The sequence below is a fragment of the Cherax quadricarinatus genome, chromosome 15, assembly GCF_038502225.1.
Source record: "Cherax quadricarinatus isolate ZL_2023a chromosome 15, ASM3850222v1, whole genome shotgun sequence".
Classification (NCBI taxonomy): Eukaryota; Metazoa; Arthropoda; class Malacostraca; order Decapoda; family Parastacidae; genus Cherax; species Cherax quadricarinatus.
The window spans coordinates 11,508,203-11,528,316 of record NC_091306.1 but is presented as its reverse complement, the minus strand read 5'-3'; the positions used below and the strand labels follow the sequence as shown (position 1 = coordinate 11,528,316).

General features: G+C 40.8%; 1 protein-coding gene across 1 annotated transcript in view; it reads left to right on the top strand.

Moving 5' to 3' along the window:
* The window catches only part of Karybeta3 (karyopherin beta 3), a 173,970-nt gene extending 158,274 nt beyond the window's left edge, over positions 1 to 15,696 (top strand). Inside the window, exons 16-17 of the mRNA XM_070085160.1 lie at positions 11,087 to 11,245; positions 12,887 to 15,696. Of these exons, the coding sequence (XP_069941261.1) occupies positions 11,087 to 11,245; positions 12,887 to 13,045 (318 nt within the window). The 3' untranslated portion in view covers positions 13,046 to 15,696. The remainder of the gene's footprint in view (positions 1 to 11,086; positions 11,246 to 12,886) is intronic.
* Positions 15,697 to 20,114: the final 4,418 nt, after the last annotated feature.

The following is a 20,114-nucleotide window of genomic DNA, read 5'->3' as shown; positions in this document are numbered from 1 at the left end:
AAGATCAGGGACAAGATAGGCCCACTCAAAAGTTCCTTGGGTCAGCTCACTGACAGTGATAAGGAAATGTGTAGAATTTTTAACACATACTTCCTCTCAGTTTTTACACAGGAGGATACCAGCGATATTCCAGTAATGATAAATTATGTAGAACAGGACGATAATAAACTGTGCACGATTAGAGTCACAAGTGACATGGTCCTTAGGCATATAGATAAATTAAAACCTAACAAATCCCCAGGCCCTGATGAACTGTATGCAAGGGTTCTAAAGGAATGTAAAGAGGAGCTTAGCACACCTTTGGCTAATCTTTTCAACATATCACTACAAACTGGCATGGTGCCAGATAAGTGGAAAATGGCAAATGTGATACCTATTTTCAAAACAGGTGACAGGTCCTTAGCTTCGAACTATAGACCAATAAGCCTAACCTCCATAGTGGGAAAATTTATGGAATCAATAATTGCCGAGGCAGTTCGTAGCCACCTTGAAAAGCATAAATTAATCAACGAATCTCAGCATGGTTTTACAAAGGGGCGTTCCTGCCTTACGAATTTATTAACTTTTTTCACTAAGGTATTTGAGGAGGTAGATCATGGTAATGAATATGATATTGTGTATATGGACTTCAGTAAGGCTTTTGACAGGGTCCCACATCAGAGACTATTGAGGAAAATTAAGGCACATGGAATAGGAGGAGAAATTTTTTCCTGGATAGAGGCATGGTTGACAAATAGGCAGCAGAGAGTTTGCATAAATGGGGAGAAATCAAAGTGGGGAAGCGTCACGAGCGGTGTTCCACAGGGGTCGGTGTTGGGCCCCCTGCTGTTCACAATCTACATAAACGACATAGATGAGGGCATAAAGACCAAAATAGGCCGTCGAATTCATTCTGACGAGGACATTCGAGCACTCCAGGAAGATTTGAATAGACTGATGCAGTGGTCGGAGAAGTGGCAGATGCAGTTTAATATAGACAAATGCAAAGTTCTAAATGTTGGACAGGACAATAACCATGCCACATATAAACTAAATAATGTAGATCTTAATATTACGGATTGCGAAAAAGATTTAGGAGTTCTGGTTAGCAGTAATCTGAAACCAAGACAACAGTGCATAAGTGTTTGCAATAAAGCTAATAGAATCCTTGGCTTCATATCAAGAAGCATAAATAATAGGAGTCCTCAGGTTGTTCTTCAACTCTATACATCCTTGGTTAGGCCTCATTTAGATTATGCTGCACAGTTTTGGTCACCGTATTACAGAATGGATATAAATTCTCTGGAAAATGTACAAAGGAGGATGACAAAGTTGATCCCATGTATCAGAAACCTTCCCTGTGAGGATAGACTAAGGGCCCTGAATCTGCACTCTCTAGAAAGACGTAGAATTAGGGGGGATATGATTGAGGTGTATAAATGGAAGACAGGAATAAATAAAGGGGATGTAAATAGTGTGCTCAAAATATCTAGCCTAGATAGGACTCGCAGCAATGGTTTTAAGTTGGAAAAATTCAGATTCAGGAAGGATATAGGAAAGTACTGGTTTGGTAATAGAGTTGTGGATGAGTGGAACAAACTCCCGAGTACAGTTATAGAGGCCAGAACGTTGTGTAGCTTTAAAAATAGGTTGGATTAATACATGAGTGGATGTGGGTGGGTGTGGGTTGGACCTGATAGCTTGTGCTAACAGGTCGGTTGCCGTGTTCCTCCCTTAAGTCAATGTGACCTGACCTGACTAGGTTGGGTGCATTGGCTTAAGCCGGCAGGAGACTTGGACTTGCCTCACATGGGCCAGTAGGCCTTCTGCAGTGTTCCTTCGTTCTTATGTTCTTGTGAAGGGGTTCAGGGAAACCGGCAGGCCAGACTTGAGTCCTGGAGATGGGAAGTACAGTGCCTGCACTCTGAAGGAGGGGCATTAATGTTGCAGTTTAAAAACTGTAGTGTAAAGCACCCTTCTGGCAAGACAGTGATGGAGTGAATGATGGTGAAAGTTTTTCTTTTTCGGGCCACCCTGCCTTGGTGGGAATCAGCCAGTGTGATAATAAATAATAAAAAAAAATTCCCTTCTTCCATATTCCCTCCCAGTGTGATATCCAATTTTTCTTTATCTAAATCGTTTGATACCCTCATCACTTTAGACTTATCAGTGTTCACTTTCAACTTTCTATCTTTACACACCCTCCCAAACTCGTCCCCTAACCTTTGCAAAGACCTGCTTTCTGGGAAGTAATCTCCCTCTCTCCTACACACCTAAACCTGAGCCTCACTATCCTCATAAAAACTCTTGACAGCACTAGAACTCCAATTATAATATATTAACTGTGTACAATCTGCCTTTTGTCTAATCCTTACTGCACATTGGTCTTCATTTCTCCAGTTTCTGCCTGCTGGATGCTAAAGGATTCAGCAGACATTTTAAGACAAGTGGAAATGAGTGCCTTTTGAGATTTGATGTGCCTTTGAATTGTATTTCATAGAAATTGCATTTCAAATAACCCATCAAACTGCAACATCCTCACCCATCCTTCAGATTGTAGAGACTGTACCTCTCACTTCTAGAACTACTTCATCTAATTGATCTCTCTGAATCACTTTGTAGGTGTTGCCTTGTCTGTACTTTCCTTTTATTTTGGTGTATATCTTTTTTTTTTTTAAGAGGGCAATTTTCTGTGTGTAATAAGACCACTACTTACCAAAATACAAGACCGCAAAGTTGGCGCTGCATGCTTGCCTGATAGCAACATGGAGTCATGCTGCTTGCAGAAGTGTTGCCAATATACCTTTATTTCTCGTTTTTATTTTAATTTATATAATTCTAATGTTCTGATAATTGCAATTTATAGTAGTTCTTGTGATTTCATACCCAATCTTTGTTCTAACACTAATACAGTGGATCCCCGGTTAACGATATTTTTTCACTCCAGAAGTATGTTCAGGTGCCAGTACTGAACGAATTTGTTCCCATAAGGAATATTGTGAAGTAGATTAGTCCATTTCAGACCCCCAAACATACACGTACAAACGCACTTACATAATTGGTCGCATTCGGAGGTGATCGTTATGCGGGGGTCCACTGTATTAGGTACTGAAATAGTCACAAATACACCGACGGGTTAACATTTTCACCTGCCTTGGTCATTTACTATTGTCTTGAACCAGCAATGTTTTAGACATTCTGGAGTTTATATGAAACTCCTTGAAGAACGGTGCAAGACGAGTGTCACTCCACTGCTGAGAGTGCAGCGGTGGAGTGGCACTTGATGATCGTGCACTGCTCCAGGAAACCCTGGCTTTATTTGTTTTCACTGTTACACATAAACATGTCTGTCTGTCTAGCTCTGTCTGCTTATCTGTCTGTGTCTGATTTTCTGTCTGCCTGTGTGTGTCTGTCTTTCTGTCTGCTTGTCTCTGTCTCAGAGAGCGGCTCATGAACCAACAGGTATTACACACGTCTGTCACGTCTGATTCCTGCTCAAGTGAAAATGCACATTACTTGCCAGTCATGCTTATTATGCCTTATATATACAAGCACAGTATAGCACTTTAACTGGATTTTTTTTGGTTATCCTAGGCAATTTACACTATGTATGATAACCGTACTTATGTGTACCTGTGAGTGAGAGACATACAGAGATACAGATGGAGAGAGATCCAAAGTCAGTCAGCCAGTTGGCCTGCCGAATACGTATTACACATGTACTTGGGGCATAGGTTATAGGACATTGTCGCAGGATGACACTACGAGTGGTATCAAAAATGAAAGGATGTTGCGCATGGGTTATTATCAAGGTTTTTGATACTCCTCTACCACTTGTGGTCACATCCATCTCAGAGCCACTAAACTCTGGGTCAACATCACTTTCCTCTTAAAGGGGAGTATTAATATGACATAACATCAGCGAATCCCTGGTGTTTGCCACGCTATTTGCTCTAGCTGGCACTCAGTTGAACTGGTGTGTGTGTGTCAGCGTGCCTCATTGTGCTCCGGGTTTTCTCGTGTTTTCACGGTCGCTGTTACGTGCTAGAACTTTAATTTGTGTCATCAATCCTATACGATACATCCCTCTAGCGCCTGGAACCAATCTTGGGCGGAAAACATTATATACTGAGTCAAAAAAGGAGAATTGGTGTGCACTACCTAGCAGAGTTTACTACCAGAGGGGAATCATAGGCCTGGGTGCCGTGTGCAAAAAATAATAATAATTGAACTTTTCTTGTCAGAGGAAAGAAAGTCTCCCTGATAGCATTGTGTATACATAGTGTTATAGTGGCTCCCTAGTATATAGATGATAAAGGCTAAAGTATCATTTGAAAACAGGTGAATTTGTAAATGAAGTGATAAGCCTATAGAGGCAGGTGCCAGAAGTCGCCAGAAACTTACCACAGGTCAGCTGTTTTTAATAATCTTCCTGGCCTGCTAGTGTACTCGCATATAATCTAGTGATACCAGTGAATAGCAGAATACAGTGCTGTAGTAGCAACTAACCAGTATTATAATGGTACTTAGTGGAGTGGAGTGACTTTCATTAGTTTCTTTTTCTTGAAATACCAGACGTTACTGTGAATTTCATATAACCGGTAGTTACCAGCGGTCGCAATATACACATCGAGAAGCAATATTACTACAGAAAAAGCATCCCTCCTCCAAAATTTCCACCAGTCAACTATAGTGATAATATAGCACTTATTGTGATGGAGGCCAAAAAGAAAAACTAGAAATGCTAGATACAGCGATTGATAAACAAGGTTTGAGGCTCGACCGTTCGTCACTGTAGGAGTTGCCAGCAGTCACCGGTTTCTTCAACACTCAAGTTATACTTTTGTATCAATCAAATGACATATTACTCGGGTAGAATTTTCCAGTAGATCCTTCATGTGTTAGCCCAAATCACCGACCAGTATGTTTTAAATAAGTGACCCACTGATCAGATCAGACTGGCTCCGAACCCTCGACTGGTCGAACCCTTGGCCGGTTTCAAACGGATTCGTTGGACAATAAAGCAGACTGTAAACGGATGGGGTTGTAGGCGCCCTTATAAACACAAACAATAAATATAAAACAAACTGCAGGAGCGTACTCCGGTAAGCTGTCCTGATATAAAAGTACAGTTAGAAATAGAAATACAGATAGCTAGAGCTTTACTTAAAGAGGTTATTAATAGAGTATTCAAGAGGTTGCTAGTAGAATTACAGTAAATCAACCATTCAAATCATTATGAAGCTGTGTGTAGTCTGCAATAAATCAAACAAACAGGCTTCCACATGGATAAATTGTCATTTTGTGGAAATTGGTGTCACGCCCCTTGTGCAGATATCCAAGAACTAGCTACAAGCAGTATTAAAACAGGGAAGTGTTTTTGGGTATGCCCAAAGGAGATAAATCTGTGGACTAAAATCACAAGGGTATTAAAAGAGGATAACATCAAAGCTGCTTTCATAGACAACCTGGAACTTTCTACAACAGATGGGAACATAAAAAGTCTGGGCTGAATGGTACTGCCCTTGATACTGGCCATGTAGTCAGAAACTGTAAGGCTGGAGGTGATGTCCTGGTAGTCAGTAAATGTGGGGCTGATAGTGCTGTCCTGGGAGACAGTAATGGTGAAGCTGGAGGTGCTGTCCTGGGAGACAGAAATGGTGAAGCTGGAGGTGTTGTCCTAGGAGACAGTAATGGTGAAGTTGGAGAGGCTGTCCTGGGAGACAGTAATGGTGAAGTTGGAGATGCTGTCCTGGGAGACAGTAATGGTGAAGCTGGAGGTGCTGTCCTGCGAGACAGTAATGGTGAAGATGGAGATTTTGTCCAGGTAGTCGGGAATTATACGCAGGAAGGAATGCATATAAATGACCTCATAGGGGACAGGAGCCGTAGTGGGGAAACAAGTGTAGTCAATGATAAGATAAAACCAATATTGCAAACAAGAAATACAACAGGAAATAGCAAACAAGAGGACTCCACTAGCAATAGTGAGGATATATTACCAAAAACAACTGGTGGGAGCTCCATTGTTGGTGCTAGGGAAGATAGGAATAAGACAGGTAAACATGCACCAACAGGGAATACAGTCACAGAAACCCAAGGCAAACGAAAACCAAGCCTGTGCACATACTATGCACTTGGTATCTGCAGACATGGGAAATCTGGAGCAACAGATGGGACGTGCAACTATGACAACCCTAGAAAATGCCGTGCCCATATGACAACAGGAAAATGCAAACTCCCTTCCTGTAAGCTTTTTCACCCTGAAATGTGTACCTCTTCAGTACAGGAAAGACTGTGCTATAACTAAAATTGCCAGGCACACCATCTAAAGGGGACAAAAAGATACAAAACATCCAGGCCATTGGGAAAACCTGGATAGCCACAGCCACTCAAGAGGGAGAGGTTTTTTAGTGCCAGGAAGGAAAAAAAACTGGCAGGAAATGGCAGAAATTGTACACCAAATCCAGTCATTCCTGGAGTGGAACCACAGTCGATGGCCTCCACTCCAAACCAACAGATACAGATACTAATGCCGGAAAAAAAATCCCCCCCAGTACCAACAATACCACCAGTCCGATGACATTCTTCTTTGCAAATGTACAGGGTCTAAAGACAGCAACAAACAACAAAATACCTTTCATCCGTGGACTGCTTGCAGAGGCAAAGGCAATGTTCGTGGCTTTCACTGAGACCCACATAAAGGATCACTTAGACAACGAAATATGGATCCCAGGTTACAACCTATACAGATGTGACAGAGTGAACAGGCAAAAGGGGGGGGGTTGGCCTGTACATTGCAGAGTCATTTGTTTGCACAGAACTGCTTAATGCCTCAAATGATGTAGTGGAAGTTTTAGCAGTAAAGGTCGAGAACCAAAACCTAGTCATTGTGGTAGTCTACAAGCCTCCGGATGCAACATCTCAGCAATTCCAGGAACAGCTGTTAAAAATTGACCACTGTCTGGAAAATCTTCCAGCTCCTGCACCCAACATCTTGCTCCTGGGGGATTTCAACTTAAGGCACCTAAAATGGAGGAATATAGCAAATAATATTGTTGCAGTAATAACACCAGGAGGCAGCTCTGATGAAAACTCACTCACACGAGCTTTTAAATCTCTGCACAAAATTCAATTTAAACCAGCAAATGATAGAGCCTACTAGAATGGAGAATACACTAGACCTCATCTTCACTAACAATGATGATCTGATAAGAAATGTCACCATATCAAAAACAATATACTCAGATCACAACATAATTGAGGTTCAAACATGTATGCGCAGAGCCCCAGACCGACAAAATGAGATTAGTCACGAGGGAGCATTCACCAAATTCAACATCAATAACAAAAACATAAAGTGGGACCAAGTAAACCAAGTCCTAACCGATATAAGCTGGGAAGATATACTAAGCAACACAGACCCCAACTTATGCCTAGAACAGATTAACTTGGTGGCACTCGATGTATGCACAAGACTTATTCCTCTAAGAAAAAGGAGGAGTAGATGTAAAATAGAAAGAGACAGGCACTCTCTTTACAGGCGACGGAAAAGAATAACAGAGCGGCTAAAAGAGGTCAATCTATCTGAAATGCGTAGGGAGACACTGGTCAGAGAAATAGCAAACATCGAACTTAAGCTAAAGGAATCTTATAGGAGTCAGGAATCGCGGGAAGAACTAAAAGCCATAAATGAAATCGAAAGAAACCCAAAGTATTTCTTCTCCTATGCCAAATCAAAGTCGAGAACAACGTCCAGTATTGGGCCCTTACTTAAACAAGATGGGTCCTACACAGATGACAGCAAGGAAATGAGTGAGCTACTCAAGTCCCAATATGACTCGGTTTTTAGCAAGCCACTAACCAGACTGAGAGTCGAAGATCAAAATGAATTTTTTATGAGAGAGCCACAGAATTTGGTTAACACAAGCCTTTCTGATGTTATCCTGACGCCAAATGACTTCGAACAGGCGATAAATGACATGCCCATGCACTCTGCCCCAGGGCCAGACTCATGGAACTCCGTGTTCATCAAGAACTGCAAGAAGCCCCTATCACGAGCCTTTACCATCCTATGGAGAGGGAGCATGGACATGGGGGTCGTCCCACAGTTACTAAAAACAACAGACATAGCCCCACTCCACAAAGGGGGCAGTAAAGCAACATCAAAGAACTACAGACCGATAGCACTAACATCCCATATCATAAAAATCTTAGAAAGAGTCCTAAGAAGCAAGATCACCACCCATCTAGAAACCCATCAGTTACACAACCCAGGGCAACATGGGTTTAGAACAGGTCGCTCCTGTCTGTCTCAACTTTTGGATCACTACGACAAGGTCCTAAATGCACTAGAAGACAAAAAGAATGCAGATGTAATATATACAGACTTTGCAAAAGCCTTCGACAAGTGTGACCATGGCGTAATAGCGCACAAAATGCGTGCTAAAGGAATAACAGGAAAAGTCGGTCGATGGATCTATAATTTCCTCACTAACAGAACACAGAGTAGTAGTAGTCAACAGAGTAAAGTTCGAGGCAGGCACGGTGAAAAGCTCTGTTCCACAAGGCACAGTACTCGCTCCCATCTTGTTCCTCATCCTCATATCTGACATAGACAAGGATGTCAGCCACAGCACCGTGTCTTCCTTTGCAGATGACACCCGAATCTGCATGACAGTGTCTTCCATTGCAGACACTGCAAGGCTCCAGGCGGACATCAACCAAATCTTTCAGTGGGCTGCAGAAAACAATATGAAGTTCAACGATGAGAAATTTCAATTACTCAGATATGGTAAACACGAGGAAATTAAATCTTCATCAGAGTACAAAACAAATTCTGGCCACAAAATAGAGCGAAACACCAACGTCAAAGACCTGGGAGTGATCATGTCGGAGGATCTCACCTTCAAGGACCATAACATTGTATCGATCGCATCTGCTAGAAAAATGACAGGATGGATAATGAGAACCTTCAAAACGAGGGATGCCAAGCCCATGATGACACTCTTCAGGTCACTTGTTCTATCTAGGCTGGAATATTGCTGCACACTAACAGCACCTTTCAAGGCAGGTGAAATTGCTGACCTAGAAAATGTACAGAGAACCTTCACGGCGCTCATAACGGAGATAAAACACCTCAATTACTGGGAGCGCTTGAGGTTCCTGAACCTGTATTCCCTGGAACACAGGCGGGAGAGATACATGATTATATACACCTGGAAAATCCTAGAAGGACTAGTACCGAACTTGCACACGAAAATCACTCACTACGAAAGCAAAAGACTTGGCAGACAATGCAACATCCCCCCAATGAAAAGCAGGGGTGTCACTAGCACGTTAAGAGACCATACAATAAGTGTCAGGGGCCCGAGACTGTTCAACTGCCTCCCAGCATACATAAGGGGGATTACCAACAGACCCCTGGCAGTCTTCAAGCTGGCACTGGACAAGCACCTAAAGTCGGTTCCTGATCAGCTGGGCTGTGGCTCGTACGTTGGTTTGCGTGCAGCCAGCAGTAACAGCCTGGTTGATCAGGCTCTGATCCACCAGGAGGCCTGGTCACAGACCGGGCCGCGGGGGCGTTGACCCCCGGAACTCTCTCCAGGTAAACAAGCTACTAAGTGGTCTCAGATTTTTTTTAATACTGTGTACTCCCGAGTGTTAAAACCCATTCTGTACTGACCAGGCATTTAAGGCCAATCCTGCCAAATTTAGAGGCAGCAAATTTAAATGTTGATCTTCGTTTGGAGTGCTAGGGATAGTAACGTAGACCTACATTTGGACAGTTTAACCCTTAAACGGTCCTAACAGATCGACATTCAAATTCGTAGTGCTACAAAAGTAGATCTACTTTTTTTACATATTTTCAAATATAACAAAAAAAAATGTAGATAAAAGTTTTTTTTACACGTTTTCACATGTAAAACCAAAAAAAAAACATCTACATTTTTTTACATACTTTCAGATGTTGAAAAAACGTATACAGTGGACCCCCGCATAACGATGGCATCGCATAGCGATTTTTCCGCATAACGATTACTTTTATCGCAAAATTTTTGCCCCGCATACCGATTAAAAACCCGCATACCGATTTTCGTCCGAGACGCGTCCAATGTGCCCTCACATGTGCCGGCCGTCCCATTGTTTACCAGCCAGCCTCCGCGGTAACATCCAAGCATACACTCGGAATATTTCGTATTATTACAGTGTTTTCGGTGGTGTTTCTGGAAAATAAGTGACCATGGGCCCCAAGAAAGCTTCTAGTGCCAACCCTGTGGTAAAAAGGGTGAGAATTAGTATGGAAATTAAGAAAGATTTTGAAGGGTTTGGGGCTAACCCTGAGAAGCCTATGCCAGTTGTGGAATCCATTGTGCCTACTTCAAAGATTAAGGAAATGTGTGCAGAGTGGTTTGAACTGCAAACCTTTATAGATGAAAATCACCCTGACACAGCTGTTGCAAGCCGTGCTGGTGACTATTTCAATGACAATGTTATGGCCCATTTTAGGAAAGTCTTGAAGAAACGGGAGGTACAGAGCTCTATGGACAGATTTGTTGTGCGACAGAGGTCCAGTGACTCTGAAGCTGGTCCTAGTGGCATTAAAAGAAGAAGGGAAGTAACCCCAGAAAAGGACTTGCTACCTCAAGTCCTAATGGAAGGGGATTCCCCTTCTAAACAGTAAGAAGATAATGCTCTCCCCTCCTCCCATCCCATCAATCATCACCAGATCTTCAATAAAAGTAAGTGTCATGTAATTGTGCATGCCTTTTTCAGTTTGTGTGTATTAAAATTAACATTTCATGTGGTAAAAAAAATTTTTTTTCATACTTTTGGGCGTCTTGCACGGATTAATTTTATTTCCATTATTTCTTATGGGGAAAATTAATTCGCATAACGATTATTTCGCATAACGATGAGCCCTCTTGCACGGATTAAAATCGTTAACCGGGGGTCCACTGTATATACGTTTGGACCATTTAAGGGTTAATCATTTTTTAATGCTTTTATTTTAAATTAAACCTATTGGAGTCTATGGCAGTGATCCCCATGTAACAAATACTGTATAATCAAAACCTAGTTTAATTATTTTTATCTTTTCTTTTAGGTAATTCCACTTTGGTTGTCATGGCTTCCAGTATGGGAAGATACAGATGAAGCACCTCACGTTTATGGATATTTGTGTGATTTGATTGATGGCAACCATCCACTTGTCCTTGGACCAAACAACTCTAATTTACCACGACTCATGGCCATATTCTCTGAGGTATGCATACGGCATCTATTGTTTTGGTTTCAAATAGAGTTAGACCTAAAGAAAGAGTAACAGTAATCTTGAAGGATAAGTTATGGCAGGAAAAGAGGGACTATATATGTATTAATTCAAGGATTATGTGGAATAAAATAAAGGTTGGATGTGAAAAGTGGGTTATAGTAAGCATATATGCACCTGGAGAAGAGAGAAGTGTAGAGGAGAGAGATTTTGGGAAATGTTGAGTGAATGCGTGGGGAGTTTTGAACCAAATGTAAGAGTAATGGTGGTTGGGGATTTCAATGCTAAAGTTGGAAGAAATGTTGTGGAGGGAGTAGTAGGTAAATTTTGGGTGCCAGGGGTAAATGAAAATGGGGAGCCTTTAATTGAGCTATGTGTAGAAAGAGGTTTGGTAATAAGTAATACATATTTTATGAAGAGGATAAACAAATATACAAGGTAGCATGTAATGAAAGTAGTTTGTTGGATTATGTATTGGTGGATAAAGGAGTGATGGGTAGGCTCCAGGATGTACACGTTTATGGAGGGACAACTGATATATCGGATCATTATTTAGTTGTAGCTACAGTTTGAGTAAGAGGTAGATGGGAAAAGAGGAAAATGGCAACAACAAGCAAGAGGGAGGTGAAAGTGTATAAACTAAGGGAGGAGAAAGTTCGGGTGAGATATAAGCAACTATTGGTAGAAAGGTGGGCTGGTGCAAGTATAAGCAGTGGGGGGGTTGAAGAGGGTTGGAATAGTTTTAAAAATGGAGTATTAGAATGTGGGGCAGAAGTTTGTGGTTATAAGAGGGTGGGTGCAGGAGGAAAGAGGACTGATTGGTGGAATGATGAAGTAAAGGGTGTGATAAAAGAGAAAAATTTAGCTTATGAGAGGTTTTTACAAAGCAGAAGCGTTACAAGAAGAGTAGAGTATATGGAGAGTAAAGGAAAGGTGAAGAGAGTGGTGAGTGTGTGTCTGCCACTGCTGCCTCATGATGTCTGCTCCCACTTTTGCTAGAGTGTTGAAGAGCTTTCCGATATGAGAAGGTTGAGGGGCAGTGCCAATCGGACAGGTATTAGATGGTGATGTCATTTGTTTACTCTTGAACCAAGTCGAAGAATCGAACATTTCTGCTACTTTGAACTCAATTTCAAGGTACTTTTTGTCATGAAACCAATCAAAATCATATCTATTTCTGTAGTATATCTTCCATTCTATGAAACCAAAAAAACGAGAATATAACCATAAAAACCATACGAAAATATACCACTAAGGGGAGGCTAGTGGCTGAGAAGTGAACTGCATTATTTGTGGTCCGATTTCTTTCATTTTTGGTGTACGCTAAGAAGCATCTTTCCATCATACATTGCCCAAGTTTCAGTAAGATAGTTGAACATGTGAAGGTTTTAAATTGTTTTTGGTACTTTGACATTTTAGCTGAAAAGCTTCTTTTTACAAATTTTAAAACATTGCCACTAGGGAATTAATAATTATGGCACCTATTTTCTGTGTTGATTTGCATCACTCTGAGGTCACTGCATTTTTATTATATTTTTTTGGACTTGGAAGATTGCTTTGTATTTCCAGTTGCAGATATTTATTGTTTTCTAATGAATCTATTGACTATATAATGAATGCAAATTTTCTTCATAGGCATTCAAGAGAGAAGCTGTCGAGAAGGACGCAGAAGTAACAAAACGCATGCTTAATATTGTACAACAACTACAAGCCAACCCAGATATGTTCCAGGCATGCATTAGTCAGCTAACTCAAGAGCAGCAAGTTGCACTGCACCAATACCTTACCACGTAGTTCACTATTATTATCTGTAGTCCTTCAGTTGTTTAGCTGTGTTTCAGTTATAATAAAGCATGTTATCAATTTGCTACAATTAGAATTGAAAAGTTCATAGTGTACCTTTGCTGATATATCCAGAGCACGATGCATCATCACAGAATCACCTGTTGCATCATTGTATTATCACTTCCCTCATGACTTTCCCTTGGATGCCTAGTGGCATTATAGCATAACGGAAATGATTACTGATGAAGTTTAGTAAGGCTTTGGGAGATAGCCATGATAAATCATATTTTAACTTTCTTAGGGTACAAAAATAAATTCTCAATGTAATAACTTGTGTAACTGCTTCTAAAGAAAACAATTTTTTTTTAAATTGTTTATAAAATGATATTTATTAAGGAAATTTCCAATAATTACTAAAAAGTTGCCTAGTTTATTTTCCATCAGAGACTTAGAATAGTTCATAAGGGTAAGTTCGCTCTGATATTTTAATATCATACACTGCGTGTATAGTAAAGTATATACTGTATTTATAGGTAGTGGATTTTTCCTACTGATTCCATTTTTTGATTGGAGGATCATTTAGGGAATGGAGTGGTTTTTTTTTTTTTCACTTGAGCTTAGAGGGATTTTTGTGGATTCTTAAGTTTTGGGAACTAAGCTATCCAAGCCAATTTTTTATGGATCTTGGAATGTGTATATGTGGTGTTTATGAACTGTCACTTGTAATTGGAATAGTAAACATAGAATCTGTTATTATGCAGCATTCCAAATTGTGGTAGTAGCTAAATGGGTGAATATGGTGGTCCAATGTGTGCTTGAAGTGCACATTCATTGCTTAAAAAACATTTCTTGGGACATTGACATTATCACCATATTTCTCTTATATAACCAGCTTACCCTTGTTAGTAAAATACTCTGGTTTGCAATATAATAGTGTGCATTTTCTAACTTATATTGCTGGTTTCTTTGGAAAACTAGTATAATCCAGTGATATTTAATATAGAAATGTCTGTTACCATAGCTAATCTGTCATTTGAGATGTTTGTTATAGATTTCTATGGGTCAACAGTTATACATTTGGGTTTTGGGGGGAGGGAGGGAGAGTAGGAAATTGAACTAGCATGGGTAAGCATATTACTTGCAAATTACCCCTTTGTCTTGTATGGCAATGTTCTCTGGATAACGATATCTTTATGGGTGCTCTGCTTGGCATAGTGATGCTTGTTACTTTTCAGAGAGGATTGATATGTCTGTTGAGATTTTAATAGTTTTAATATTATGATAATTTTCTTAATTTAAGAAATTGACAGCTTTCAGAAACTTGTTGGAAAAATATATTACAAATACATTTATATATATACATACAAATATAATGCATGTGCACACAAATCACGCTACATCCGAAAATGCATAATCACTGGTGAATGGTCCAGATGAGCCAACATGGTGAATTCAAAACAGAAGGTAAGCGCTGTATTATTTCAGCCTACCACTGCAGGCCTCGGTGGTAGCCTGAAATGCTGTTTGTTCTTCTAAACTTCTGTTACATTTTATCCTTGTGGATTCATTTGTGCCATATAAATCACAGTTCCATGACTGATAATTGCAATGTTTCTGTTCATCCTGGAACATTTTTGCATCACAGTGTGTGGTTTAGTTGTGAAGGATGTATATACTATACATCAACATGAATGGTCTGGAACCTAAAGTATAATACAAATATTCATGAGTTTAAGAAAAGTATGTTTTGAAGTCTTGAGTCATGTTGGAAGCAGAGCACCTCTTAACACATCAGTATAAGTACCAAAGAAAAGCTTGCAGAATCCTGTGTAATTTTTGTTTTTTCCAAATTCTGGAACTCCTTCAGCTTATTTCTTACCAAGCCATCATGCTCATATTTCTATATACTTTTATGAAATTGAGAGATACTTTGTTCAAGAATTAATTTCTACAAGTAGCAACAGTTATAATGGATTTTTTTTTAGAATACAGTTCTGTACTTTTTTAATGCATAATATATATTAGTTTTACCATCAGTCATTTTTAAGGTTTATTAGGCTCTCTTTTTCTGCTCTCAGAGTAGAGTCTAGCCTTATAGTAAGCTCTGTAGTTGGCTGTAAAAGCCATTTCTGTAAGAATTATTGCTGAAGTAGTGGTGTGGAATTTGGTGGTTCGTACCTCTGCATGTTACACTGTCTCAGGTCCCAACTTCTGACGCTGCTCTTCCCTGGTCATGTGCTGTGGGCCTATTTTTATATATATTTAGCCAGCTCACATCTAGGGGATTTTGTAGGGGCTTGAGAAGTAGGGATTCACACAATCTCTTCTTTCATTACAGTAAATGTACCTCAGAATATTGATTTGGGGCTCTTATCATTTGCATTGTGTACATAAATCTTGGGTTGTCTGGCTCCTAGTTTATTTTGCGAGCCTCCACATAACCTTTCCAGTTTGTGTATACCAGGGTAATTTCACAGTCATAATTCTCAATGTGATTCCTTCCAGTCAGCCCTCAGCTAGTTTCATTTAAAGCTATTTTTTACTTGTAACCTGCAAAGACTTTTTCAGGCATTAAGTTCAAAAAAAAAAACTGCATACTTTAATGCAAGATATATTTATTTATTTATTTAAAAAATTAGTACAGTATTTCACTTATTTAAGAAAAGGCTCTTGTAACTGACTTCAAAAATTTTGGTGTTGCTTGTTGATACCACAATTTTGTGCTCATAAGTCTTACAGATCTATGCATGAGTGGCTGGCTATAATAAACAGTTATGTAAACTGTTGATAATTAGGAAAGAACCTTTGAAATATTTTAATGAATCTTAGAATAAGCTTATTGGCTGTCTTGCATAAGTTGTGATAGTTCCAAATGCACTTTCAGAAAGACTCACACTAAGATGTCTTAATATTTGAAACTGCTATACGATCATTTTTGTGGGGGGAGGGGGGTGATGTAAGCCTCTTGGCAAGTTCGTTAAGGGCCTGTTGTAAATAACTTCCACTCAGTATCAATAAATTGTATCAACTGCAAATTGTGTTTGATTTTGTAATTTCCTCTTAATTTTTTTTTTTTTTTTTTTTTTTTTTTTTAAATTATATCCCACTAAGGAATGGTGACTCAACAAAGAGGAAAACACATTCACTGTCATGCCACCAGTTTGCTGACATTACATTTCAGATGGCCCAAACTGCAACATCCTCACTCCACAATACAGGGATTGTACTTCCCTCTAGACTCAAGTCAGGTTAACTATTTTCTCTGAATCTGTGAATGTTACCCTGCTCACACTCCAACAGCATGGCTGATCATAAAATTCCTGCTGCTCATAGTGCATAATAGGATTTTTTATTATTGTTATTAGTATTTCTCTATCTAATCTATCTATCTCTCTCTCCAACAAGTCAGCCATCTCCCACCAAGGCAGGGTGTTCCAAATAGAAAGAAAATCCCCAAAAAGAAAATACTTTTGTCATCATTCAACACTTTCACCTCACTCATGCATAATCACTGTCTTTGCAGAGGCACCCAGATACAACAGTTTAGAAGCATATATAATATACTGTATTCCTCCAAATTGCCAATATCCCAAACCCCTCCTTTAAAGTGCAGGCACTGTACTTCACATTTCCAGTACTCAAGTCTGGCTATATAAAAATACTGTAACTGGTATCCCTGAATCCCTTCACTAAATTACCCTTCTCACACTCCAACAGCTCATCAGGTTCCAAAAAACCATTGGTCTCCATTCACTCCTATCTAACACGCTCACTCACGCTTGCTGGAAGTCCAAGCCCCTCGCCCACAAAACCTCCTTTACCCCCTCCCTCCAACCTTTTCAAGGACAACCTCTACTCCGCCTTCCTTCCCCTACAGATTTATAAGCTTTCCATGTCATTCTTTGATCCATTCTCTTTAAATGACCAAACCACCTCAAGAACCCCTCTTCAGCCCTCTGACTAATACTTTTATTAACTCCACACACCGAATTCTCCGCATAATATTTACACCACACATTGCCCTTAGACAGGACATCTCCACTGCCCCCAACCGCCTCCTCGCTGCAGCATTTACAACCCAAGCTTCACACCCATATTAGTGTTGGTACCACTGTACTTTCATACATTCCCTTCTTTGCCTCCATAGATAATGTTTTTTGTCTCCAAATATACCTCAATGCACCACTTGCCTGTTTTCCTTTTCCCTCGTAAAACCATCTGCTGACACGTCAACTCCCAAATATCTGAAAATATTCACTTCTTCCATATTCCCTCGCTCCAATGTAATATCCAATTTTTCATCTAAATCGTTTGATACCTTCATCACTTTACTCTTATCTGTGTTCATTTTGGTAGGTTTCAGGCCCGTAAGTTCTTTGAAATGGCAGAAATATTTATTTTTAAAATTATTCCTTTAGAAGGGTAAGGATGAATGTATTTTAAGTAACGTGTGTACTGTAGGCACATTTCTTAGGCTTAGCTCTAGTGCTTAATACAGTAGGGCCCCACTTATACGGCAGTTTAGGTTCCAGGCAACTAGTGGAGAGCAGAACGCCATTTATTTTCCACTTATGTCAGATAATAAGTTTAAACTAACATATATTAAGTTAGCAATAGAACAAGGCATTAAAAACAATAAAAAGTATAATACACACACAGTACACTCATTACTTACCTCAAAATATTTGTAGTCTTAATGTAGGGAGAGAGCATGTAGTGTTTATTGTAAGAAGCTAGGTGTAGTAGGTATGGCAGCCAGCCAGGCCAAACTGCCCAACCCCACCCACACGTAATATATTTCAACATTTAAAGACCCCTAGAACAATAAAATGCATTTAGTAAACATTCGTTACTTAACCCTAAAATATTGTTAGTCTTAATGGTCTTAATATAGAGTGCAAGGTGAATAGTTGGGGAGGTAGGTATCGCAACCTCATCTGGCCACCCTACCCACATTATATACCAGGCATTTAAAGTGCCCTTGAGCAATAAAATGCATATACAGTACACTCATTGCTTACCTTAAAATATTTGTAATCTTAATGTAGGGTGTCGGGTAAGAAAATGAGATTAAACGAATAAACGAGAGAGAGAATGAGTACATGAGAGAGTAATAGGTTTGCGCGTTTTGTAAACAAACCTTGTTGTGATGAAGAGGCTCTTGGTCTGAGGAATCAGACCTGTCGGTCTCCTTCCTCAGACCGAACCTAATTACCTCCCTATCTTATCCCCTTTTTCCTTTCCTCCTCCTCCTCCTCCTCCCCACCCCTCCCTTTTGCCCTTCCTCTTTTTGGCCTTTGGGATTTCTCCCACAGGCGCGCTAGTTCCTAGGTAGGGGAAAGGATACCGGGGTCCATCCCATTCCGTTGAGGTTCTTGGCGGTGGCGTAGTTTGCCGTGGAATCTGGATCGCCTGGGGATGTCCCGATCCCTCTCCGGTATCCCAGAGTAGCTTTGGGTGTCTTTCGGGCGACGGGTGTATCTCTGGAAGCCACCTTTCGGATTCCGGGGGTGGTGGCCGAAGGAGGTATGCTTTGTGGTGGATATCCGGCCGCCCTCTCTTTTGTCCACCGAGGTAGCTCGGCAGATGTGAAGTTGCTATCCCGGATTGTTGGTTTACTGGCATGAAGGGTAGGGTATGGCACAGGTTCCATGCTGCATCTGCGCTACTAGCGGTGCTGAGGTCCTCTTGGGCGCGGCGGGAGATTTCCGGCCCTTTCATTCCTCCTGGGAACTATTCCTCCCCGCTCCCCCCTTTTCTTTTTTTTTTATTTTTATTTTCTTTTCTTTCTTTTTTTTTTTCTTAAAAACAAAAAGCAAAGGAGTAACCTAACCATGGAGAACCCAATCCATGAACCCACTACCCCCAGGCCCCTTCTTGATACCGCACCCCATTCTGACCCTGCCTTGTTTTTAGACCACTCTTCGGACACTCCTGATGCCCCTGTACCTCTTGCTGGTGCTGTTTCCTCACCCGCTTCAGGTACCGGGGTTTCGACTGACTCCTTCGATTTGTTTGACCTCTGCTCTCCTTTGACTATGCTTCCGGCCTCTCCCTCTACAGTACAGCAATTTTCGAATCGCCAGCCCATTTCACGCTGGACCGACTCCGGTCCTACTCCTAAACGCCAACGTCAATCTCCTGATGATGCTCCTTCGTTACCTTCCCATTCTACTCGGAAAAGACCGACACATCATGCACTCCCTCTCCACGCTCAGTTTCGGACCACACAATGGACTAAATTCTTTAAGACCGACTTCTTCTGCCTATCTTTCTGACCATAGTATTGGCAAAGCGGTCCTGCGTCATGTTGGTAGAGATATTTCATTTCATGCTCTCAAGAGCGGTACGCGCTTCGTCACTGTCCAGAATGCTACCCAAGCTCATGATCTTTCTCTCCTTTCGAATATCGATACTACTCCTATCACTATTGAAAAATATCTTTCTCTCAATTCTTGTAGTGGTACTGTCATTCTGCCCCATACCATAGTCCAACAGAATTTCCAGTCATGTGGTAATGACATTCTTGAACAGCTGGAACTCCAGGATCTCCCAATCCTCAAAGTAGACACTTATGTCCTTCCTGCCCTTGGGCGGAGACGTTACCCTTGCAATGTGGCTCGTTTAACTTTTGACAGCCGAGAACTCCCGTCCTCTGTATATGTCGCGGAACATCGGTTACAAGTTCGAAAGGTGATACCTACACCGCAACAGTGTAGAAATTGCTGGCGTTTTGGTCACCCAGCGAAATATTGCAGATCTATAGCCGAATGCCCAGTCTGTGGTGCCGACGACCATTCTAATACATCTTGCAGTCAACCTCCATCTTGCCTTAATTGTAATGAAGCTCACCCTTCGTACTCCCGCTGTTGCCAGGTCTACTTAAATGAACGTGAAATCCGTTGCCTCAAAGAGGCAGAAGGTCTCCCTTATGCTATGGCAGTTACTCATCTCTGCCTCCAAGGGAGACTTCCCCGTGTTTCTTATTCTCATGTTTCAAAACATCTCCTCACTTCTGGGGTCCCATCTTCTGCAGCCTCCTCTGTTGTTACCCCTCCCATAGCCACTCCGGCATCTA